Source organism: Moschus berezovskii, chromosome 10, assembly GCF_049115385.1.
Source record: "Moschus berezovskii isolate FMDL1 chromosome 10, NW_MosBer_1.0, whole genome shotgun sequence".
Classification (NCBI taxonomy): domain Eukaryota; kingdom Metazoa; phylum Chordata; class Mammalia; order Artiodactyla; family Moschidae; genus Moschus; species Moschus berezovskii.
Window position 1 is genome coordinate 46,063,101 of NC_142469.1, and position 26,060 is coordinate 46,089,160.

At 42.6% G+C, this 26,060-nt stretch overlaps 1 protein-coding gene across 3 annotated transcripts in view; it reads right to left on the reverse strand.

Moving 5' to 3' along the window:
* Nucleotides 1-26,060, reverse strand: part of FIG4 (FIG4 phosphoinositide 5-phosphatase) — a 181,106-nt gene that overhangs the window by 75,280 nt on the left and 79,766 nt on the right. For all 3 annotated transcript variants that reach the window (XM_055432978.2, XM_088840637.1, XM_055432979.2), the window contains 5 exons: nt 20,473-20,606; nt 19,086-19,202; nt 17,063-17,108; nt 15,927-16,075; nt 14,296-14,462 (listed from right to left, as the gene is read on the reverse strand). In XM_055432978.2, the coding sequence (XP_055288953.1) occupies nt 14,296-14,462; nt 15,927-16,075; nt 17,063-17,108; nt 19,086-19,202; nt 20,473-20,606 (613 nt within the window). The remainder of the gene's footprint in view (nt 1-14,295; nt 14,463-15,926; nt 16,076-17,062; nt 17,109-19,085; nt 19,203-20,472; nt 20,607-26,060) is intronic.

Genomic DNA, 26,060 nt, shown 5'->3' on the forward strand with positions numbered 1-26,060 from the left:
ATTAAGCCTAATAGTAGTTCTTTAATTTTTAGCAAGTATGATAAAATGTAAGATTGAAAAACCTAACCAAATAACAGATATGCCTTCAAAGGATCATAATGGAGACTTCTTGAATGTACAGATATTACATTAACTTACAATGTATCTATGGTATTTATGGTCACCTACTAAGCTTGGAATCTAAGGCCAGCCCTAATGAGCCTCAGAATCTTTTCCTGGCTACTTTTGACTGCAAATAAAGTTTTCACCCTCTGGAAGACAGTAGTACTTTGGACCAAGACAAAAACTTAAAATGGGTAGGTTCTCTGCAGGTGCAGATAACAAGAGGGTAAAATAACTATCTACTTTTATATTCAATTGTGCTTTAAAGGAAAACGGAATATGCACCTTTCAAACTCCATCCAAACGGTTAATCACTAATGCACTGTATTTCAATAGGTCAGGCTTGAATATAACAGTTCTTTTTAATTAGCCAAAAATTTTTATTTGGAAACTATTTGTTGACCTAATATTAAATTAAGTTCATGATAAAGTGGCCTCTGAAATCAGTAATAGAATGGGATGCTATTCGACAAACAGTACTATTTAACCAGGGCAAGGAGCAGACAGTGAACTGAGACCACTACCTCCTACTATATGTTGAAATAAATACCAATTAAATGTAAGAAGGACAAAGATCAACACCCTAATAGAAAAACATGCAATTTTTAAAAGAAACAAATAGTAAACATTCAAAAACTCTACTATTATTCAATAAACAATGAAAACTGAAAACAATATACCATTTTCTACTTATTAAGCTGGCAAATAATTTCCAAAATAGGCACTCCTATACTCTGCTGAGAGGGAACTGATTGCTACATCCTTTTGTTAAGGCTATTTGGCTCTCTCTCTCTCTATATATATATGTTTTTAAAGATCCTGAAAATATCTATACTCTGACCTAATAAATATGCTTCTGAAATTTTCATAAGATAAAAAACATGCAAAAAAGATGTTCGTTTAAAAGAAGCATAAATGCACGATAAAAACAGGCAACCTCACTATGGTGTATCTAAAGGATACACTGCCACAAGGCTACCAAAAATTAAGTTGGAAAAGAATATTTAGGGTCATAAAGATTACTCACATTATCTAAAAGGGCAAAAGCAGATATACATTACCTGTACAGTAACTAGAAGGATCATGTTCTGCTAAATATGAACAAGTTGCTGTCTCTGAAAGGTGAGGATTATATGATTTATTGGTGAGTTATTTTATACTTTTTATAATTAACATATGTTACCTTCATAACTACAAAAAAAAAAAAACACCATTCATTCATCCAAGAGCCTACTATATCCCACACTAGGGATACGGTCTACACATAACTGATTCTGACTTTCACAGGGCTTACATTCCACAGTGGGAAGCAAAAATAATACTCAAGTAAATAAGGTACAGGGTACTTTCAGAGGATGTTAGTTCTATGAAAAAATAAGAGTGACATGAGAGTGATGAGAGAGAAGAGGGACACTTAGGTCGGGTGGTCAGGGAAGCAGGTGGAGGCTGCACAATGTCAGGAACAGCACGAAGGTGGAGAGGGGAGCGGGGAGCTGGAGGGCAGGGGGCAAAGAAAGAGCAGGACTGGGGACAGCGAGGCAGACCACACACGGCCTCGAAGGTCATGGCAGAGTCCGATCTGAAATGCGATGAGAAGCCCTGGAAGGGATTTCAGAGTGGGGAGTGATATGATCTAATTCTTGAAAGGATCGCTGTGGCTGCCGTGAAGAGCAAGAACAGAAAAGGGGAGGCCGAGGGAGGAATCAGGAGCCACGGCAGCTGTTCAGAGCCACCAGCTGTCTGAACCAGCCCAGCAACAGTGAGGAGGAAACACAGCAGAAGGATTTGGGATATACTCTGGAGGTGGAGCCAACCAGGTTTGCCTGAGAGATGAGACCGGGGAGGGTAAGGAGAATAAAGAAATTAAGGATGATTTCTAGGATTCTGAACTGAACAATGGGAGCAGAGGTGAAAAAAGAAAAAAAACAGAGAAACAAGTTTGGGGCAGAGTCAAGTCATTTCCTGCTGAAAATGATTAGTTTGAGATTCTTCTCAGATATATGTGGCAGGGAGAAACTTGGCCTCATGACCTTCCCTCCATAGTTTCTCATGAATATTTCATCTTAGATGGCAAAGCGACTTTGTAGATGTAACTGAAATGACTAATCAATGACTTCAATGTAGGAAAATTATCATGTCTTACCTGGATTAGCCACTGGGATTATAAGAATCCTTTAAGGGCAGAAGAGGAAAGCAGACAGATTTGAGGCACAAGGCTTGATGCACCATTGCTGGCTTTGAAGATGGAGTGGACCACCAGTCAAGGAAGGTAAGCAGCCTCTCAAATCCGAGAATGAGCCCCAGCTAACAGCATATGGGGACAGCAGTCCAAGAACCGCCTGGGGTTCTGCCAACAACCTGAATGAACCCAGAGGCCTCCAGATCAGAGCCCACATTCTGACTTCATTGCTCTCATTTGGACTTCAGCCAGGTGAGAGCCTAAGCAGAGAACACAGCTGGGTAATGCTACTCCCAGACTTCTGAACCACAAACACTGGGACATAATAAACGGGTGTTGTTTTAAGCCACTGAGTTTGTGATAACTGGTTATGGCACCTGTCGAAAACTAACACAACATTCAGGAGGAAATGCCTGCAAGGTAGGCATTTAGATAAGTAAGTCTGGAGTTCAGTGGAGGAGTCAGGGAAGAGACATATATTTGAGTGTCAAACGTAGAGTATTTAAAAGCTGGGTGAGATGCCCCTAAGGTGAAAGTGTAGAAAGAGAAGAGGGGAGTTTAGAAATAGGGCAGGAGAAGTCACCAGCGAGACGGAGACAGAAAGCACAGAGGTGAGTTCAAGGAAGAGGGAGTGCTCCACCGTGATACAAGCTGCCACACAGCTGAGCAAGATGAACACGGACAAGGAGCCCCTGGTTTGGCAGTGGGAGATTGTGGGTGATTGTGATAAGCACGGGTTTGGGGGCATGACAGGGCAAAGGCTCAGTGAAGCAGGTGGAGAGAACAGGATATGAGAGAGGGAACAGGTGTGCAGTTAACTCTTGCAAGAGGTTTTGCTTCAGGAGAGCAGAGCTTTTGTTAGCAGTGGGTGTGGTTAAGAATAGAAGGAAAGATAGATGGAAAACACAAGGTGTGCCTTTATGCTCATGGAAATGAGGCAGCAGAGGGGAGGAACTGACCACATTCGGCAGTGAGTATGTAACTACAGGGGTTCAGTCCCTGCGGCGGGAAGATCCTCTGGAGAAGGGAATGGCAACCCACTCCAGTATTCTTGGCCTGGGAAATCTCATGGACAGAGGAGCCTGGCAGGCTACAGTCCATGGGGTCACAGAGCTGGACTTAACTGAGCAACTAAATAAACACACACACACACACACACATATATCTGTATATATACGTGTGTATATATATGTATATGTAGCTGTTCTATTATTAACTGTGCAGGTATGTTATCTTTTTTTCCTTAAAATAGGACTTCAATAAGCTTCAGAAAAAAATATTCAGGTTTACCTACATATAAAATAAAATTAGAGCTTGATAAGGAATTACAATTATAAACCTAGGTACTTGTTCTTTTCTTATTGACATCCTACAACTGCTCGTGTAGCCAGTTATAAGAGAAACCAAAGGATATTTCTTAGAAAGAAAAGAAACCCCAGAACATGGTAATAATAGGTGAAAACTCAAAACAGTTTTTAAAATGAACCTGAAAGGGAGTCAGGTGGGTTACCCACATAGTGTTCATCTGTCTATATGAATCAAGGATAAAATTCTTAACAACTTAATTTCAAGAACCTTCGTGTCTACCTCAGAGACATAACACGGAGAGACTGATTCACAAAGTTATCTTGAATCCTTAAAGAAAATGGTTCTATTAATACATTACCATTATATAATATCCATTGTAATTTAAAAATAAGTTGGACACCCCAATGGCACCATGCTTCCCAAAATAAGAAGGCTGTTTCAGCCATATTATTCATAAAATAATTCCTTTCTTAATAGTTCCTCTTTCAGTTGTGCATAATTTTGCTTTACCGTTCCATCGTGTGCATGTTACTTATTTATGACCACCTTCTGTCTTTTAATTGTTCTCCTTTTGTTTTTAATCACACACAGCTACACATTCACTCTCTGTGCTCTAATCTTACTGAAAAACACATGACCTGGTCCTTAAGTGTCAATAATGACTCCCAATTCAGGAACAACCCTGAACAGGAGAGGACAGAAGACTGGACGACCCTTTCCTCAGGGCAGTTTTAAACCTTGTCCATGATAACACACACCCAGAGGTATATATACTTGTTGGCACATAACTTAACACAGCTGTTTAAGCTAAGGAATGTTAAAAGTCTTAAGCCCCAGGACCTGTGAATATGACCCTATTTGCAAATCAAGTCTTTGCAGATGTAATCCTGTTAAGATACAGCTACACTGGAATGGGGCGGGCCCTGCATCCAGTATGACTGGTGTCTTCATAAGAAGAGACACACGCACATAAGGAGGAGAACACCACGGAGACACAAGAGGAGAATGTCGCGCAACACCAGAGACAGAAATGAAAACCACAGTTTTAACTGCAAGCCAAGGATCAGCAGCAAACCATCAGAAGATAAGAAGCTAGGAAGGAACCTCCCCCAGAGCCTTCAGAGGGAGCACAGCCCTGCTGACATTTGATTTCCAACTTAAAGCCTCCAATGCTGTGAAACAGCACATTTCTATTGTTTTAAGCCACCCAGCTTGTAGTGCTTTGTTACAGAAGTCCTAGAAAACCAGTACAATAATGAAGCATAGCCAGTGAGCCTGCCTCTAGAGAGACTACCTTAAAACCATTCTAATTTACAAAAACAAGTGAAACCACATGTTGTTTTTAGTGTTTTTAGCTATTTATAGTAATCATTTGCAATAATGTTGTAGCCACTTGGAATACAACAATACGTATTAATATATTTATTGGGAACTACAGCAGTAAGTGTAATAAAGGATGATGAAAGGAAAGAAAGAAAACGAAGTCGCTCAGTTGTGTCCGACTCTTTGCGACCCCATGGACTGTAGCCTACCAGGCTCATCTGTCTATAGGATTTTCCAGGCAAGAGTACTGGAGTGGGTTGTTATTTCCTCCTCTAGGGCATCTTCCCAACACAGGGATCGAACCCAGATCTCCCTCATTGTAGGCTGACCACTTTACCGTCTTAGCCACAAAGGATGATGAGAATACTTCAATATTTTAGCTTTAGAAATCTAGAATTTAAACTTATGCCACTGACCTGAATTTCTAAATTTTACTTTCCTAACCCTTGATTTTTGTTCAGATTAATATACTTTGATTGTAAAGTTCCTAAATCCAGCTCAAGGAGTCATGCATACAGAGTAATATCCAAACACTCTAAACGTCTATAGTGACTTTGTGGTTTAAGTTATGCATTGAGCTTTACCTGGAGCTGTACAATGGCCATAATTCTCAGTGAATTCGAAAGACATGATTTGAGCAGCCTAAGGAGATCAATCCTGGATGTTCATTGGAGGGACTGATGCTAAAGCTGAAACTGCAATACTTTGGCCACCTCATGAGACGAGTTGACTCACTGGAAAAGACTCTGATGCTGGGAAAGGTTGGGGGCGGGAGGAGAAGGGGACGATGGAGAATGAGATGGCTGGATGGCATCACCGACTCTGTGGACATGAGTTTGAGTGAACTCCGGGAGTTGGTGATGGACAGGGAGGCCTGGCGTGCTGTAATTCATGGGGTCGCGGAGAGTCGGACACGACTGAGCGACTGAACTGAACTGAACTGAAGAGCATTACTGATAAGCTACATGTTATTAGGCTGATATACTTCCGTTCCGTTCCGTCGCTCAGTCGTGTCCGACTCTTTGCGACCCCGTGGACTGTAGCCTACCAGGCTTCTCCGTCCATGGGATTCTCCAGGCAAGAATACTGGAGTGGGTTACCGTTTCCTTCTCCACGGGATCTTCCCGACCCAGGGATCGAACCCGGGTCTCACGCATTGGAGGCAGACGCTTTAACCTCTGAGCCACCAGGGAAGCCCTGATATACTTAGCCCTGTTTATTTCTGAATTCAGGGAAAAGGGGAAGCTGGGGAGGGCATCAGTTCAGTTCAGGATTGATCTACTTTAGAATGGATTGGTTGGATCTCCTTGCAGTATAAGGGACTCTCAAGAGTCTTCTCCAACACCACAGTTCAAAAGCATCGATTCTTCGGCGATCAGCCTTCTTCACAGTCCAACTCTCACATCCATACATGACCATGGGAAAAACCATTGCCTTGACTAGACGGACCTTGGTTGGCAAAGTAATGTCTCTGCTTTTTAATATACTATCAAGGTTGGTCATAACTTTCCTTCCAAGGAGCAAGCGTCTTTTAATTTCATGGCTGCAATCAGCATCTGCAGTGATTTTGGAGCCCCAAAAAACAAAGTCTGACACTGTTTCCACTGTTTTTCCATCTATTTCCCATGAAGTGATGGGACCAGATGCCATGATCTTTGTTTTCTGAACGTTGAGCTTCAAGCCAACCTTTTCACTCTCCTCTTTCACTTTCATCAAGAGGCTTTTGAGTTCCTCTTCACTTTCTGCCATAAGGGTAGTGTCATCTGCATATCTGAGGTTATTGATATTTCTCCCAGCAATCTTGATTCCAGCTTGTGCTTCTTCCAGCCCAGCGTTCCTCATGATGTACTCTGCATATAAGTTAAATAAGCAAGGTGACAATATACAACCTTGACGTACACCTTTTCCTATTTGGAACCAGAAGCAACAGTTAGAACCGGTCATGGAACAACAGACTGGTTCCAAATAGGAAAAGGTGTACGTCAAGGTTGTATATTGTCACCTTGCTTATTTAACTTATATGCAGAGTACATCATGAGGAACGCTGGGCTGGAAGAAGCACAAGCTGGAATCAAGATTGCTGGGAGAAATATCAATAACCTTAGATATGCAGATGACACTACCCTTATGGCAGAAAGTGAAGAGGAACTCAAAAGCCTCTTGATGAAAGTGAAAGAGGAGAGTGAAAAGGTTGGCTTGAAGCTCAACATTCAGAAAACAAAGATCATGGCATCTGGTCCCATCACTTCATGGGAAATAGATGGAAAAACAATGGAAACAGTGTCAGACTTTGTTTTTTTGGGCTCCAAAATCACTGCAGATGCTGATTGCAGCCATGAAATTAAAAGACGCTTACTCCTTGGCAGGAAAGTTATGACCAACCTTGATGGTATATTAAAAAGCAGAGACATTACTTTGCCGACCAAGGTCCGTCTAGTCAAGGCAATGGTTTTTCCCGTGGTCATGTATGGATGTGAGAGTTGGACTGTGAAGAAAGCTGATCGCCGAAGAATCGATGCTTTTGAACTGTGGTGTTGGAGAAGACTCTTGAGAGTCCCTTATACTGCAAGGAGATCCAACCAGTCCATTCTAAAGGAGATCAATCCTGGATGTTCATTGGAGGGACTGATGCTAAAGCTGAAACTCCAATACTTTGGCCACCTCATGAGACGAGTTGACTCACTGGAAAAGACTCTGATGCTGGGAAAGGTTGGGGGCGGGAGGAGAAGGGGACGACGGAGAATGAGATGGCTGGATGGCATCACCGACTCTGTGGACATGAGTTTGAGTGTACTCCGGGAGTTGGTGATGGACAGGGAGGCCTGGCGTGCTGTGATTCATGGGGTCGCGGAGAGTCGGACACGACTGAGCGACTGAACTGAACTGAACTGTTGTTCCATGTCCAGTTCTAACTGTTGCTTCCTGACCTGCATACAGGTTTCTCAAGAGGCAGATCAGGTGGTCTGGGATTCCCATCTCTTGAAGAATTTTCCACAGTTTATTGTGATCGACACAGTCAAAGGCTTTGGCATAGTCAATGAAGCAGAAATAGATTTTTTTCTGAAACTCTCTTGCTTTCTCCATGATCCAGCGGATGTTGGCAATTTGATCTTTGGTGCCTCTGCCTTTTCTAAAACCTGCTTGAACATCTGGGAGTTCACGGTTTACATACTGCTGAAGCCTGGCTTGGAGAATTTTGAGCATGACTTTACTAGCGTGTGAGATGAGTGCAATTGTGCGGTAGTTTGAGCATTCTTTGACATTGCCTTTCTTTGGGATTGGAATGAAGACTGACCTCTTCCAGTCCTGTGGCCACTGCTGAGTTTTCCAAATCTGCTGGCATATTGAGTGCAGCACTTTCACAGCATCATCTTTCAAGACTTGAAATAGCTCAACTGGAATTCCATCACCTCCACTAGCTTTGTTAGTAGTGATACTTTCTAAGGCCCACTTGACTTCACGTTCCAAGATGTCTGGCTCTAGGTCAGTGATCACATTATCGTGACTATCTTGGTCGTGAAGATCTTTTTTGTACAGTTCTTCTGTGTATTCCTGCCACCTCTTCTTAATATCCTCTGCTTCTGTTAGGTCCATACCATTTCTGTCCTTTATCGAGCCCATCTTTGCATGAAATGTTCCCTTGGAATCTCTAATTTTCTTGAAGAGCTCTCTTGTTTTTCCTATTCTGTTGTTTTCCTCTATTTCTTTGCATTGATCACTGAGGAAATCTTTCTTATCTCTCCTTGCTATTCTTTGGAACTCTGCATTCAGATGCTTATATCTTTCCTTTTCTCCTTTGCTTTTCGCCTCTCTTCTTTTCACAGCTATTTGTAAGGCCTCCTCAGACAGCCATTTCGCTCTTTTGCATTTCTTTTCCATGGGGATGGTCTTGGTCCCTGTCTCCTGTACAATGTCACGAACCTCCATCCAGAGTTCATCAGGCACTCTATCAATTAGATCTAGTCCCTTAAATCTATTTCTCACTTCCACTGTATAATCATAAGGGATTTGATTGAGGTCATATCTGAATGGTCTAGTGGTTTTCCCTACTTTCTTCAATTTAAGTCTGAACTTCGCAATAAGGAGTTCATGATCTGAGCCACAGTCAGCTCCTGGTCTTGTTTTTGCTAACTGTATACAGCTTCTCCATCTTTGGCTGCAAAGAATATAATCAATCTGATTTCGGTGTTGACCATCTGGTGATGTCCATGTGTAGAGTCTTCTCTTGTGTTGTTGGAAGAGGGTGTTTGCTATGACCAGTGCATTCTCTTGACAAAACTCTATTAGCCTTTACCCTGCTTCATTTCATGCTCCAAGGCCAAATTTGCCAGTTACTCCAGGTGTTTCTTGACTTCCTACTTTTGCATTCCAGTCCCCTATAATGAAAAGGACATCTTTTTTGGGTGTTAGTTCTAAAAGGTCTTGTAGGTCTTCATAGAACCGATTAACTTCGGCTTCTTCAGCATTACTGGTTGGGGCATAGGCCTGGATTACTGTAATATTGAATGGTTTGCCTTGGAAACGAACAGAAATCATCCTGTCATTTTTAAGATTGCATCCAAGTACTGCATTTCGGACTCTTTTGTTGACCATGATGGCTACTCCATTTCTTCTAAGGGATTCCTGCCCACAGTAGTAGATATAATGGTCATCTGAGTTAAATTCACCCATTCCAGTCCATTTTAATTCACTGATTCCTAGAATGTCTATGTTCACTCTTGCCATCTCCTGTTTGACCACTTCCAATTTTCCTTGATTCATGGACCTAACATTCCAGGTTCCTATGTAATATTGCTCTTTACAGCACCGGACCTTGCTTCTATCACTGGTCACATCCACAACTGGGTATTGGTTTTGCTTTTGCTCCATCCCTTTATTCTTTCTATAGTTATTTCTCCACTGATCTCCAGTAGCATACTGGGCACCTACCGACCTGGGGAATTCCTCATTCAGGATCCTATCATTTTGCCCTTTGTTACTGTTCATGGGGTTCTCAAGGCAAGTATACTGAAGTGGTTTGCCATTCCCTTCTCCAGGGGACCACATTCGGCTGTGGTCCATGTGATCAGATCGGCTAGTTTCCTGTGATTATGATTTCAGTTTGTCTGCCCTCTGGTGCCCCCTAGCAATACCTACCATCTTATTTGGGTTTCTCTTACCTTGGTCGTGGAAAATCTCTTCACAGCCGCTCCAGCAAATAGGTAATGAATTAACTCATGCATTAATTCAGTCCATTAACAGTTCATGTGCCATGAGCAAGGCAGCAGGGACACCATAGTGAACCAGTAGTAAATAAGATGCTCATAAGCTCTTGGGTCTCATGGTGGGAGATACGGGGACACACAACTAATAGCACAGTTAAGGATTTAAGTGCAATTGTGCCAAGTGCTGCAAAGGTACAGAAGTCTACAAGAACAAAAACTGGAGAACCTTCCTTGAGAAAGTGAAAGCAGAGTGAGCTCTGAAAGGCTCAGAAGACTGCAGTCTTATGTTCCAGTGTTCCAAGGGGTATAGCAAGAGCCTCTGGCAGAGGAAGCCTAACCTAGTCAGGAAAGAGTGAAAAGGTCTGTGTGTCTGGAGAGCTGTGATGGGGGAGGGGATGGCATGAATGGCAGAATGGCAAGGTAGGTGGGGCCAGACCACACAGGACCTCTAGGTCTGTCCTGCACGTCCCCCAACACCCACCAGGCTGCCAACCAGCTTCCAACCCCTCTGCAGTGTGGCAATAGGGATGGTCTTACTTGATCTCAACTCCAAAGTGACCCCCATGCTCCCCACTTCCTGCTATTTGTGCTTTAGTGTGATAGATATCCTGTGTTGTGTAGTGAATTGTTTCTCTCTAAAAAGATATACTGAAGCCCTAAACCCCAATATCAATTAATGTAATCTTATTTGAAATCAGGGTCTTTTCAGATATAATCAAGTTATGTGTGCTCAGCTGCATTTGATTCTTTGTGACCCCGTGGACTGTAGCCTGCCAGGCTCCTCTGTCCATGGGATTTGCCAAGCAAAAATACTGGAATGGGTTGCTATTTCCTTCTCCAAAGGACCTTCCTGACCCAGGAATCAAACCCAGGTCTCCTGCGTTTCCTGCATTGGTAGGCGGATTCTTTACCATTATGCCACCTGGGAAGCCCGAGTCAAGTTAATGCCATACTGAATTAGGGCAGATCCTAACCCAATTAGGGCTTCGCAGGTGGCACTAGTGGTAAACAACAGGCCTGTCAATGCAGGAGACATAAGAGACATGAGTTTGATCCCTGGGTCAAGGATCCCTTGGGAAGGAAATGGTATTCTTGCCTGGGAAATCCCATGGACAGGGGAGGCTGGCGGGCTACAGCCCATGTCGCAAAGAGTTGGACATGACTGAAGTGACTGAGTGTGCATGCATGCTAATCCAATGACTGGTGTCCTTACAGGAAGAGGGAAACTTGACACAGACCTAGACATACAGAGGAAGAAGAACACGTGACAATGGAAGCAAGACAGTTGCAAGCCAAGGAACACCGAGGACTGCTGGCAAAAGGTCAGAAGCTGGGAAGAAGCATTCTCCTCTATGGACTTCAGAGTGAATTTGGCTCTGCTGACAACTTGACACTGAACTTCTACCTCTGAACTGTGAGATAAGTTTCTGTTGTTTTACATCACCTAGTTCTTAGTATTTTGTTGCAGCAGCCTTAGGAAACTGTCACAGATTTTTCTCGTGTGTGAGTGGGACCACGATTTGCTTCTGAGCAATGGTATATGGTTGGCAAAGTAATGTCTCTGCTTTTTAATATGCTATCTAGGTTGGTCATAACTTTCCTTCCAAGGAGTAAGTGTCTTGAAGAAAGCTGATCGCCGAAGAATTGATGCTTTTGAACTGTGGTGCTGGAGAAGACTCTTGAGAGTCCCTTGGACTGCAAGGAGATCCAACCAGTCCATTCTAGAGGAGATCGATCCTGGGTGTTCATTGGAAGGACTGATGCTGAAGCTGAAACTCCAATACTTTGGCCACCTCATGCGACGAGTTGACTCACTGGAAAAGACTCTGATGCTGGGAAAGGTTGGGGGCAGGAGGAGAAGGGGACGACAGAGAATGAGATGGCTGGATGGCATCACCGACTCAATAGACATGAGTTTGAGTGAACTCCGGGAGTTGGTGATGGACAGGGAGGCCTGGCGTGCTGTGCTTCACGGGGTCACAAAGAGTCGGACACGACTGAGCAACTGAACTGACTGAACTGAGTGGTATATGGCAAAGTGATGGCATGTCACCCCACTATTACATTATGTTATATAAGACTGTCTTGCCAGAGACTCATTCTAGAGACCCTTTCCCATGCCAGTGATGAAGATGCAAGCTGCCATGAGCCCTACAAGGAGCAAGTCCACAAGGAACTGAATTCCCCCAACAAGCACACGAGCAGGAAAGCAGATCCTCCCCAAATCAGGCCTCCGGATGAGACCACAGTCTGACTGACATCTCTACTATAGCTTGGTAAGACTCTCTGCTGAGGACCTGGCTAAACTGTGCCTGGAATTCTGACCCAGAGAAATCACGAGATAATGAATATATGTTGTTTTAAGCTCTCAATTTTTCAGTAATTTGTTAGATAGCACAGAAAATGAATATGCCTGCACAGTAGTATAGCAAACCGCCTTTGCATTCTCTCTGGGCATGGAAAAGGCTGAAGGCTGACTGTTTTGTGGGCGTTTTCATGTACTCTCCTGAGGTTCCCAGCACTGGGGACACCTGTAGTTCCCTTGGTGCGAGCACAGGCTTCTTCTCACATCAGGCATTTTCCTGCTACTCCTTCCTTGGGAAGCCAGTGACCAATCACCTCCTGGTTCCCGCTGCTATGGTCCCTCTGGCCAGGACCTAGGCCAATGCCATGCCAGCACCCTCCCCCACGGGGCCTACCTCTGGTCACCTGGTAGGCCTAATGATCCTTTGGCCTAACCAACTCTAGGAGGGGAGGCCATTCCCAACATGGCAGCCTGCTCCTCTGCCCATCCCTCTGCTTCAGCTTCGCTACACAGCAGCCCGAAGCCAACAGCTCCATGGGGTCCCTCCAACGAGAGAACACTACAGTAAGCCTGCCCAGAGTCCAGTTCTCTCCAGGCTGGAGGTAAAGGAGCAGGAATGGGGGACAGTCACTGCGTACCAAAAACTCAAAGAATCTCTTTGCTGATCTCTCTTCTCTACATTTTGTAAACATTTTTGTCTTTAACCTAGTTTAAGAGTCCAAGACTCACAAAATCAACCTGAGCTCTTCCTTTAAAAATTCTGTGCACGGGACCTGTCTCACAATCACTTTGGTGGGTAACATCAGAATGGAGACAGAAAAAGTGCCATTTTAACCACCTGTTGCTGTTAGTACTCCCAAGTCATAAAATGAGAAAGGACTAAAATTTAGTGTTAATGTTACTTCTCATTTTTAGCTGACATTTAAAAGAATCAGTGATATTCACATTCTTAGAAAACTGTTAAAATGATGAACTCTATTTAAAAATAATTACTCCTGGACTTCAAGAGCAAGGGCTCTTGCGAGGCCCAGCGGCCAGGAGCAGCAGGGATGAGGGCCTGCCCCTCCAATGGTCCCTTCTAGACCCAGAAGCTGGGAGGACTGGCTAGGCTCAACCCATCCAAGGACCCAGTTGCCCAAAGGATGCTCTTTTCCAGGAGAAGGGCCCTGCACCTTGGGGCGGGGGGGTAGGAGGCAGCCCTCAGTGGCAGCTCCCATTGCCCACCCTCCCCAGATTTGCGCTGGGGTGGGATTTGGAGTGATGGGAAGGTTTTAAGGGCTAGAGATGGATCTTTTTAAAATATTATTACTTGTAAATAAAGTCTATTTTTTCTCCCTTGGGAAAAAAAAAATTACTCAACACTTTTAAATTGATCTATGTATTACCAGGGCTTCCCTGGTGGCTCAGCTGGTGAAGAATCCGCCTGCAATGAGGGAGACCTGGGTTCGATCCCTGGGTTGGGAAGATCCCCTGGAGAAGGAAAAGGCTACCCACTCCAGTATTCTGGCCTAGAGAATTCCATGGGCTGTATAGTCCGTGGGGTCACAAAGAATCAGACATGACAGAGTGACTTTCACTTTCACTACAAGCAGAAACTAGGAATGAGGCAGAAGCCAAGGAATCACAGTACTGTGAAGTATATAAAAGCTCCAGTTATGGGTGGTCAAAGTGCCCTACTTAAAATACGAAGTTTATTCATTCATTTACTGCATATTTACTGAGCACCTCCTAAGTGACAGATTCTGTTTTATTTAAACTTTTAAAATATTTAACTTTGACATTACTTTTCCAGTTAGCTTTAAAAACAGGGATATGTAAAAGAGAAAAATGTGCATCAGGGTAAGTCTCAGAAATGCATATAACTCCAGAATTACCTGAAAAAGCATTGCTGTAATATCGAGATAGGGTCTGCATGATGTCTTTTGAGTGTTGGGTCCACGGTGCTATCTTTCTGTAGGTTTTTACACGATGAACAAGTTGGGAACCACCATACTGAAGGGACAGGGTATCCCCATGGTCTTCATAGAGTTCCTCAAACAACCTAAGAAGTCCAAGTAAAAGACACAAACACTAAAGAATTTCATCCAAAGTATTATACACCTTATTCACTTAGCTACAGATTCAAAACAAGTCTTTTCATACATGAATTTCTCTGAGCCTTTCAAGTAGACTCTTCAACATCTTGAAGATAAATGCATATGCAAAATGTATTACATTTTATAGTAATAGTCCAATAAGCAACAAAATCACAGAAAACTCTAAGGAAAAAAAAAAAAAAGCAGGGGGACCAAAAAGCATAATGCTAGACCAAGGTGGTTCTACTCTCTTAAAAGACTCCTAACATTCTGCAGCCTGCCAGCTCCCATGACAGAATTTTCTGTTCTCTCTGAATTGCCTTTGGAAGAAAGGACAAGCTCTAGTCACATCAAACCATATTCTTTCCTAGAAATACCTGTTTGAAATTTATGTTTCTTCAAGTGCCTGTTAAGGTTTTTTAATGCAGCGATGGCTGAGATCTGGCCACTGTAAGCTGAGCACTCTTTTGGACAGAGCCTTTATGACTATCTCAGAGGACTGATAATACCCACCAGGGAAGCCCTGATAATAGTGATCACTGCATTTCAATAAACAGTACTTCATGCACTGTCATGGACCCAATGGACAGTGAAATAACAGTATTTCTTACCGAAGAACCAATCTTTTATCTATCTTGCCTGTTTAATTCAAAATATATGAAGGCATATTACTTTTTTTCCAACACAGCCTGAGATTTTTTTTTTAAAAGAAACTCACTAGTTTGGATTTATCTAAAGTACACAGTATTTTGTTTCGTTTTTTTTTTAATTTATTTATTTTAATTGGAGGCTAATTACTTTACAATATTGTATTGATTTTGCCATACGTTGACATGAATTCACCCCGGGTGTACATGTGTTCCCCATCTTGAACCCCCCTCCCACCTCCCTCCCCATCCCATCCCTCTGGTTCATCCCAGTACACCAGCGCTGAGCACCCTGTATCATGCATCGAACCTGGACTGGCGATTCGTTTCACATATGATAATATACATGTTTCAATGCCATTCTCCCAAATCATCCCACCCTTGCCCTCTCCCACAGAGTCCAAAAGACTGTTCTATACATCTGTGTCTTTTTGCTGTCTTGTATACAGGGTTATCAATACCATCTTTCTAAATTCCATATATATGCGTTAGTATACCGTATTGGTGTTTTTCTTTCTGGCCTACTTCACTGTGTATAATAGGCTCCAGTTTCATCCACCTCATTAGAATTGATAATTAATACGAATAGGAAAACAAAACCATGGCAACAACACACAGGGCTTTAATAGAAATAGATGTTACCCAATTTAAATAATGTCTTTTAACAACATAATTTTTGAGAAGCCAAAAGGGGAAATAAGTTCATAAAAATCCTTTATGATTAATCAAGTTTGCTTTCTGTCATTACCAGCATTTGAAAGGCAAAAAAAAAATAAGGCTTACCTAACAGCATCTGTATCAAATTGTAGATTCGGTTTGTCAATTAGACCCAAGGAGTACAGCTGATAAGCCAGAGCACATTTCCCCACCATAAACTGGGCGGTATTGGTGCGATCCAAACAGTCCACACAGTTGGTTCGAAGAACACCAGTCTAAAAGGAAACACCTTAAACGGTCATCATCATTCAGTCACCAGAACTACTTCCATCCTACTCAAGACTTCTTTACAAAGACAAGCTGCAAGTAGGGTGTTATTCCTGAACAAATAATGAAGCATTTTTTTTTCATTATAAAAAGTTATATTTGCTATTCACAAGATTGCTCCAATAGCATCATTATACCTTCTAGTCTATATTTGAATTTTTCTTTAGTTTAACAAGATAAAACAAATAGCTAACATTTTCCACATGTACCAGTTAGTTAAATATGTGCTTTTCCTCCTGGTCTGTCTCCTTTACTGTACAAAACATTTATGTGGCTGAGGCTGTTTCATTCTTAAAGCATAATTAATATATATAGTGATTATCTGGCTCATTTTCCAAAATCCTTCTAATTTATTCTTTACACATTTCCGTTTATGTTTCTATTTCCAATAATTTTATATTATATGAAAAAAATCTGTGAAAGTGAAAGTTGCTCAGTTGTGTCTGACTCTTTGTGACCCTATAGACTATACAGTCCATGGAATTCTCCAGGCCAGAATACTGGAGTGGGTAGCCTTTTCCTTCTCCAGGGGATCTTCCCAACCCAGAGATCAAACCCAGGTCTCCCACATTGCAGGTGGATTCTTTACTAGCTGAGCCACAAGGGAAGCCCAAGAATACTGGACTGGGTAGCCTATCCCTTCTCCAGTGGGTCTTCCCAACTCAGGAATCGAACCAGGGTCTCCTGCATTGCAGGCAGACTCTTCACCAACTGAGCTATCTGGGAAGCCCCCCCCAAAATCTATGGGCCATTAGTATTTCAGCCACACTTCCTTTCCAACAGTTAAACACTAGCTGTAAGGCATTAAAACTTGTTCTCAGATGATTAATAATGTTGCATTCAATAAGAAGTATCTCTCTCCATGGTTGCTTTCAGAAAACATCACACACAGTGGATACAGATTCTGTTCATTATTAACACAATGTCAGCTATACCTGCAGGCGACCAGTGGGAATCACGCATCCTCCTAGTTCATTCCACCTGTGTTTAAAAATACATGCTTTAATTTTAAAATATTTAATAACATAATCTATATTCATATTTAGTACCAGCTCTTTATTAAGAATCAAAGTAATAGGGCTGAACGCCCCTGAATAATCAGTTGATTCAGTTTACTTTCTCAGGTAAGTGAATTTGCAAATAACAGAGATGGAATGCTACCCATGCTCTCCTCAAAGGGAGGCCAGGAAAGGAGCATCTTAACCTGCTACAGCCCCACACACTAGCATTTTGTCACCCACATTCATCCAAAATCTTTTGCTATAATTTAAGCCCATTTCCTGTTCGGTCTCTATAGACATGAATAATAATTGCAGATCAACTTTATAATACAATCTACCAGGTCTGCTCCTTCTCCCCTCGACTTTAGGAGGTTCTACTTCCTCCAGCTTTTCTTCATGAAGCTTTGCTACAGTCCTTTCATTGTTTTTACAAACGTCTTTATTATTTTCCTTCCCACATGTTTTCTCCATGCCTTCGCCAATGAAGGCATGGGGAAATATTCTAAGTACTATATAATGACATTAATCTTTTAACTATTTAAAAGAAGGTGCACAGCAGAAAAAGAGTTAACACAGCAGGACTGACTGCTATCCTCAGAAAGGCCTGCTTACAAGGGTGCCCCTTGGCTGGCCAGGAACTTTAATTTCCACTATTCCCAGAACAGACAAGCATGGCTCACGGTGCCTAAGCTGTCAGTAGACACAACATGGTTTGCTGAACAGCCTTTCCTTCTGGGAGCCTGAAATTTTGGTAGCTGCCAGGCAGAGCTGCCTGTGGGACCACTTCCAGTAAAAACCCTGGCACCAAGTCTTCAATCATCTCCCCTGGTTGGCAACACTTCACATTCGCTGTCACAAGTTGCTGGGGGAGTTGAACATGCTCCGTGTGACTCCAGCAGGAGAGGACTCTGGAAGCGAGTGCTTCATTTCCTCTGGACTTTGTCCCATGTGCTTTCTCCCCTGGCTAATTTTGCTTTGTTTTGCTTGTACATAATAAATCATAGCCAAAAGGACAACAATATACTGGGACCCCTGAGTTCTCTTAGGAGATCACTGAGCCTGGGAGGAGTCTCGGGGACCCTGGTCACAGGTGTCCTGAAATTCAAACTATAACAGAAGGATTACTTGCAAAGATTAATAATTGGTTGGTTAGGTTTTTGTTTTCTTGATTTTTGCATGTTTTTTCTTTATCATTATAGTTAACTTTGTTAACTGAAAATAAAATGTTGGAAATCATAATATTGGTTTTTTAAAGATAAATTAAGCACAGATGCTTGATCTGAAGAAGCTCACAAAGTAGTAATGAAGAAAGAGTTGCAGGCAAATAACTATAATACAATGATAAATTTCATTATGTTAGTATAGACTGGTCTGACTCTTTGGGACACCATGGACTGTAGCCCACCAGGCTCCTCTGTCCACGGGATTTTCCAGGCAAGAATACTGGAGTGGATTGCCATTTCCTTCTCCAGGGGATCTTCCTGACCCAGGGACTGAACCTGGGTCTCCTGCAGGCAGATTCTTTACTGTTTCAGCCACCAAGGAAGCCCAGTGAAGAAAGATCTGTGAGCAAATAACTAATACAGTGACAGATTTCATTAAAATGTTAGTATAAATACTAATCTATAGACGGGTGCATAAGAAAAAATTTTCCTGCTCCTATTTAATACTGAAACACAGATTTCATTACAGAAAGCTTTATTTTACAGAAATACTTTATGTAACATTTATTCTAAGAAGCAAGAGATTCTGTGGCTTCCATCTCAAGGTATGTAGCTCCCAGGAGAATCTCCCACCCTCATGAATGTTCATTCCACAGACACGTGGGCAGGGTGTCGTCTCCCCGGAATAAAGTCATCTATCTTTCAAGGAGTACAAACTGCTCATGTCTAGAATATTTTTTGTCTATAAGAGCTAACTGCTTGATATCTTTTAGGTTTTAAAACACCATACGTACTTTTCATCTGGCCGCAGAATGCTACAGTAAGAATCAGGGCGGTTTACAAAGAAGCCTGTTTTCTTCACCACACTTTCTGCAATCACGTTGAGGCGATCTAGAACATTACACAGCTTGCTGAGAGCAAGGAGGAAGAGTAAGAGAAGTGAGAAGGGCCCGACTCTTAACATCCACCTATGTTTATAACCAAAGCAAAGGCTACAGTAATGATACTTGGGAATGTAATTTTTTAAACCTCTGGTCCGTACTCAATAGGGACATTGTAAGAATTAATTTCTAGAATGCAAGGTGTACTCATAACTAGCAAGATTTGGCACAAGAAGGGCCTGTAACTCAATAGCAACTATTGGTAAGCCTTAAACTTGGTGCATGGCATCTCCCAGCCAGAGCTATTTCCAAAGCCTTTCACTCCCCAAGAGTGGAGTCAGTGAAGTCAACACGCAGTCATGAAATGTGAAGAGAGCACAGTGCTCAGTGCGGCTGTTTGGGAAGAAAACACTGGTAAATAAACTACTATGGATGGCACCAACCAGTAACCAGGCTTATACTCTGGGAAAGTGTGTGTCTGTGTGTGTGCACGTGCATGCATCTAACTATCTAAAATGATTCAGAGAAAAGTACAATGAGTCAAGTGCAAAACAATACAGTGACATTAAGAAAATGAGAGAGACCTTGATGTGAACCTAGTGTTTGTAGGACGCTCAGCAAATGAGTCAAAGGACAAGGCAAGGTTAATGAGAGTTCCTTGGAAGAGATGAGTTTTGAATTAGAACTTGACGGTAAGAGGGGAGGGAAAGCACCCTGGGGAGGAGGGAAGAGGAAGGGAAGGAGAGGAAACAATAAGAACAAAGGGTCCAGAATTGGACCTCGGCTGCTACACTGGAGACAGAACCTGACGGTCAGCTTTGCAGGAGCAGAACAGCCCTGGGAATAAAGAAGGAGTTATTACATTCTGGAGCCAACCAGATGTTGGGGCTTTCACATTACACCAAGGGGTCTGGACTTCCTATAATCCGTCAGGAGTTAGTGCTGGTTTACCCACGAGTGAGAACATCTGAAAGTGGCGTCTGAGAAAGGAATTAAACAGGGAGATAGAATGAAACAGAAAAAAAAAAAGGTGCAACTAATGCCTTTGAGGAAAAGCAGTGGAGAAGAGGTGTTCTGAAGTCACTAGATACTTCAAAGAGAATTTGCAAATGGTAAAAATGGTGGGCAAAAAGAGCTTGATCAAGTAATTAAGCCCTCTAATTACACACCAGCATTTAAACAGCCCCTCAAGCAGGTTCACAAAGGAAAATAAGAGTAACTTTACACAGGAGGCTGGCTTCCTGCTATTCTACATCACAAGAAGAGGAAAACCTAACCAGACAGACGAGCATCCGCTCACCTTTTGGTGTACTTGGCCATGTCCCACGGAATATAAATAATCGTGTGCTCGGGAGGCAAAAACTGGTTGAGGTAGGTCACAGCAGCTACAAGCTCTTCACTCAGAATTCTCTCATGCTTCCTTTTTTCTCGTTCCTTTTCCAAAAATTAAACATCGTCAGTGTTCAAACTGCCTTAAATTGGAGGAACAGACTTTTAATAACTTTGCCACTAACGCAAGACAAAAAGATGAAGAGTTAAGTATTAAAAAAAGTGAAACCTACCTTATTAAGGTTAAAATAAATGCAAAGAAATAAATACGCCACTGAATTAGATCAACAGATAGTAAGCACCAAAGATTCAAGAAGATCAGATTTCTTCCTTGTAACCTCCTGCGGTCCCAACAAGTCCAGCTCACCCTACACAGGCCTGTCCTACACCCTCCACACCCCACTGTGGCAAAGGAGAACTCCCCAAAGGCCAGAAGAAAGGACCCCCAGGCCCCAGCCAGCTAAGGACCAGACAGAAATCAACTGGCTTGGATAGATAATCCCCAAACTGGTAGAGCGGAGAGCGCTTTCATTAGCCTTCATATGCTTTTAAACTTGACTCTTATAAAATCCCCTGGAGGTAGCCAAGGCAGCCTTGTCCGTGAATGGGACTACATATTAGCGGTCCACTTCCTCGCCTGCCTGCTGTAGCTCCAGAGAGACCACACTGCCTCCCATTCAAGAGGGGCTGGTGTGTTATTACTCAGCTGTGAGCTTGGAGCTCATTCTCTGCCTCCCACCAGCCAGTTGAGAGCCAAGACTCTCAACTTTCCTGAATTTCCTCATCTATAAAATGGGTAACAGCAGCACCTCCCTTAAAGGATTAATGTGAAGTTTAAAAGAGATGAAACATTGTAATTTCTTAGAGCATCTTACACACGGTAAGTATTAATACAAAACAGACCATTTGTATTATTATTCTGATAAGGACTTTACTCAGAAACAAACATGCAAACAAAAAGTAACTCAGCAATATGGACTATTACTGGCATCAGGATAGGTCTACACTGTTTTCAACCATGGTGGTTACTTTTCAACTTTCATGAATTTAATTAGATAATCACAAAGGAGACAAAAGAAAACGAATTATTTTGCATAACTGTATATATCAAATGGAGGAATTAGAGTTGATTTAAGATCAGTGATAAATCAGTTTTAGATGAACAAATATTAGCTTATTTTTACATCTGAGAAAATTAAATTACATATCTGGAATTTTTCTCAAAAGTATTTTAAACCAACTAGAGAAACAAAAAGTTTGTGAATTTCTTATATCAAATCTGACATTTAAGGAGTTGCAGAGGTAAGGTTATTTCATCAACTCTGGATCATCTCTATGCAAAGAGCATGCTTTATGTACTGTCTGCCCACAGTGGATTCATTACTGAATTGTTTAGTTGACTGCCTTTGGGTCACAGACTTGTTTAACAACCAGATGAAAACTTTACATATGCAAGTGACTTTGTACATCATTTCAAAGGGTTCAGAGACCCTCCCAGTAGCCGTCCAAAGCCCCCAGATTAAAGTCCTCTGATGGATAATGACATCAGACCCTTGGTTGGCTTCCTATTAATCCTGAGCAAAAGCACTGACAGTGTAAGGATTGCTGCAAAATTTTTGTCAAGCAGTGTCTCAGACTTACACACGGTGAGGAAGTGGGTGGGAAGCAGACAGTTCACACACAGGACCAAAGAGAAAAATCAAGAAAAGTATTCCATTTTAAAGACACTTCATACGGAGGCAGAACAAAGAGTGACAATCCCTTGATACCTACACACACACAGACACACTTTGACTAGTTAATATGGACTTCTTCCAAGTGAACTGAATAAACATCATCTTCTATCCTAAGAATAAAGTAACTGATGACAAAAACAATCAAACATTTTTTCTATTCTACAAAACAGCAACTTAATCTCCAAAGTATTTTCTCATTATTGTCAGGATTTTTATGACAATGAAATAATAAACAACAATAATTTTAAAATCTACTGACTGGCATTTAAATATTAAGAAGTAAATGTTCACTTGAGAAGTCTGGGCAGGAACACTTTATAACCATATGTATCTGATATTATACTTTGAACCTGCATACTTATAGAGAAATAGTTTATTTCATACATCATGAATCTCCACTTAACCATAGCTTTTAACTACACTACAAGGACTCTGTAATATATGAAGAAAATCCACTAACTTAGATTGACATTTATATTCTAGTGATAACTTTTTAATTTAGTGCTTCAGCAATAATTTATTTCTATACAAACAATATCTGATTGCCTATACATTTATTAGAAAATTATTCATGAGGGCTGTTAGTAGAGTTTTGCTTCTTGAATTTTTTTATGTTTCTTATAGCTACTGTGTAACATCAGGCTGAGGTTATGGATCATCCAGCCATTGTCTTATATTATTCTGAGTTGACAGCGAGAGAGATGAAATTTCTGAACTGAGGTGAACAAAAGTCTAAAAAGTGATGTATTTAATACTTGATTTATTTTACAAAGTCAATCCCTGATTATTATTATATTATATATAATAATATTACAGGAGTTTTGGGTGTCGGCAGTCATCTAATTGAAGCAGACCAATAATTTCCTAAGCCAAAGAGCAACAAAGGGAGAACTAAAGCTTCCTGCTTCACTGTCCACAGCTTCCCTCATCACCTTCCTCCTCTGGCACACACAGACACACCACACACAGACACACCACACACACACACCACACACATACCCTGCTCCTTTGAATCCATGTCCTAAAACTTCCTGCCTCACTGTCCACAGCTCCCCTCATCACATTCCTCCTCTGACACACACACACACCACACACAGACACACCCCACTCCTTTGAACCCATGCACTTAGAGGACCATGTTCTATGGTCCTCTCCCAGCAACTGGCTCACAGTTTGCATCGCTACCCCACGCTCTGCCTCCACTCTGGCTCCCACCCTCCACTCCATTCCCACCCTCACATCTCCAGCTCAAGCCATTCACCACAGGTAACTCCTCTGCCCTCACCATTTCTTATCCAGAACCTCTTTTATTTTCAGACAGTTTGTTTTAAACACCCCACCTCACAAGAACCCCAGTCCACTGACAGCTCTGCTTTCTCCACCACCCTCTCCATCATTCGCCCTCCTCCAGCTCAGGTTTCATGGTCCACTTCAATTAGATGACTGCCAACACCAATGATCCGTCTTTTATCTCACACCTGTATGGCAAAACTAAATGAACCCAATTTTCTACTTCCTCTGTGTGTCTGGGCTTCCCTGATAGCTCAGTTGGTAAAGAATCTGCCTGCAATGCAAGAGACCCCAGTTCGATTCCTAGGTTGGGAAGATCCCCTGGAGAAGGGACAGGCTACCCACTCCAGTATTCTTGAGCTTCCTTTGTGGCTCTGCTGGTAGAGAATCCACCTGCAATGTGGGAGACCTGGGTTCAATCCCTGGGTTGGGAAGATCCCCTGGAGAAGAAAAAGACTACCCACTCCAGTATTCTGGCCTGGAGAATTCCATGGACTGTACAGCTCATGGGGTCGCAAAGAGTCAGACACGACTGAGAGAATTTCACTTTCTGTGCTTATACCCATTCACTAGCACTGCCAGGAAAAGTCAGGCAATAGCACAACTTAAAAAATCCTGGAATTTGCCACCACCAACCTGGAATTTGCCCTTAGCATTGCCTGGAGGTCTATGGTCAACCCACCCTCCCACATATTATGAAGGCTGTGAAACTTACACCACCCTCAAACTTTCACTCTGAGCAGGTAACCTTCCCTCTGACCTTAAGGACAAGTTAAAGCCATCAGGAGGGAAAGTAAGTGCATGTACATCCATATACAACACACAAACACCCCCTTATGATCTGTCCTCCCATTAAAATAATTCCTCCCCCCAGGTTTCAGATTTCCTCCTTTCCTCTCAAGCACATGATGCTCCTGATCATGCTTTCTCTTTCCTGTATTCTCTCCTCTCCTTAAGGATCTCAAACAGATCCTTCCCAAACACTTTTAAACACGCCCTTATGATCTCTTCAAGAAACAACAACCAGATGAAAACACCAACTCTTCCACATTTCTCACTAGGTGCTACATTTCTCCAAGACGATCCAACCAGTCCATCCTAAAGGAAATCAATCCTGAATATTTATTGGAAGGGCTGATGCTGAGGCTGAAGCACCAATACTTTGGCCACCTGATGCGAAGAACTGACTCACTGGAAAAGACCCTGACGTTGGGCAAGAATGAAGGCAGACGAAGGGAACAACAGAGGATAAGATGGTTGGATGGCATCACCAACTCGATGGACATGAGTTTGAGTAAGCTCCAGGAGTTGGTGATGGACAGGGAAGCCTGGCATGCTTCAGTCCATGGGGTCACAAAGAGTCGGACAACTGAGCAACTGAACTGAACTGAACTGAGGGAAAAAGTCCTCCCACAGCGCAGTCCATGTCACTCAGTGCCCCTGGTGTTGGGAACATCAATGAGCATATTTTCTGTTTCCATCTTACCTGACCCGTCAGCAGCCTTTGCCACTGTCAACTGCTTACTTCCTTCATCACAAAACATGCTTTCTCTTAGTTGTCATAACACAGTACTCATCTGGTTTTCCTCCTACTTTTCCATCTGTCCTTTCTCTGACTCCTTTACGGATTCAGCCTGTTCGACCTGGACATTAGGAGCTGGAGGTTCTCAAGTTGAGACCAGAGGCTCTTCACTCTTCTCTCTCGGTACCCTTGGTTGGGCATCCTCTCCATACCCATGTCTTCAAATATCGCCAGGACTCAGATGGGCCATAGTATCACATCTCAGCCCAGACCTCTCTCCCAAGCTTCCATCTCACACAGCGACCACCTACTTACCATCTCCTTTGACAGGACTCAATCCATCTCAAACCTCAACACATTCAAACCGCACTTACCACCCTCCCTCACAGACAGTCTGTGTTCCCTGGCTCAGTGACTGGCATCACCACCCATTCATCTGAGTGAGCCAGAAACCTAGGGATCAAGTCTTACCCCTCCCTCTCCCTCATCTCAGACCCAGCTCAGCCCTGAGTCTACTGCCTGTGTCCACTCCTCTCCACCTCTACCATATCGGCCTAGCTGAGGCCAGTTACCCCTTTTCTAGATAATTATAACAGCCTAAGGGGGTCTTCCAACATCAACTTTGGTCTGTACCAATCCATTCTCTATGTTGAGATCAGGATAACCTTCTCAAAACAGAAATCTGATCACTCTACAAAACCTTTGATGGTTTTGGAAAGTCAAGATAAGACCTGACTCATTAACACACCCTACAAGGCTCTACTACAAGTCTGGCATAACTACCTCTCCAGTCTCTTCTCACAACAGGCTCTCCTGCCTACACTCTCTGGGTCCCAGTCAGAGAGGCCTTTTATTCCTCAAATGCACCTTATGCCCTCCTGTCCCAGGGCCTTTGCACCTGTTGCTCTCTTTCCTCCTGGCCTTGTAAAGCCCTCTCCATTCAGAGGCGTTGCACTGACTCATCACTTCTTCAGGGAAGACTTCTCTCCTGCTCTAAGCTCTCACAGCATC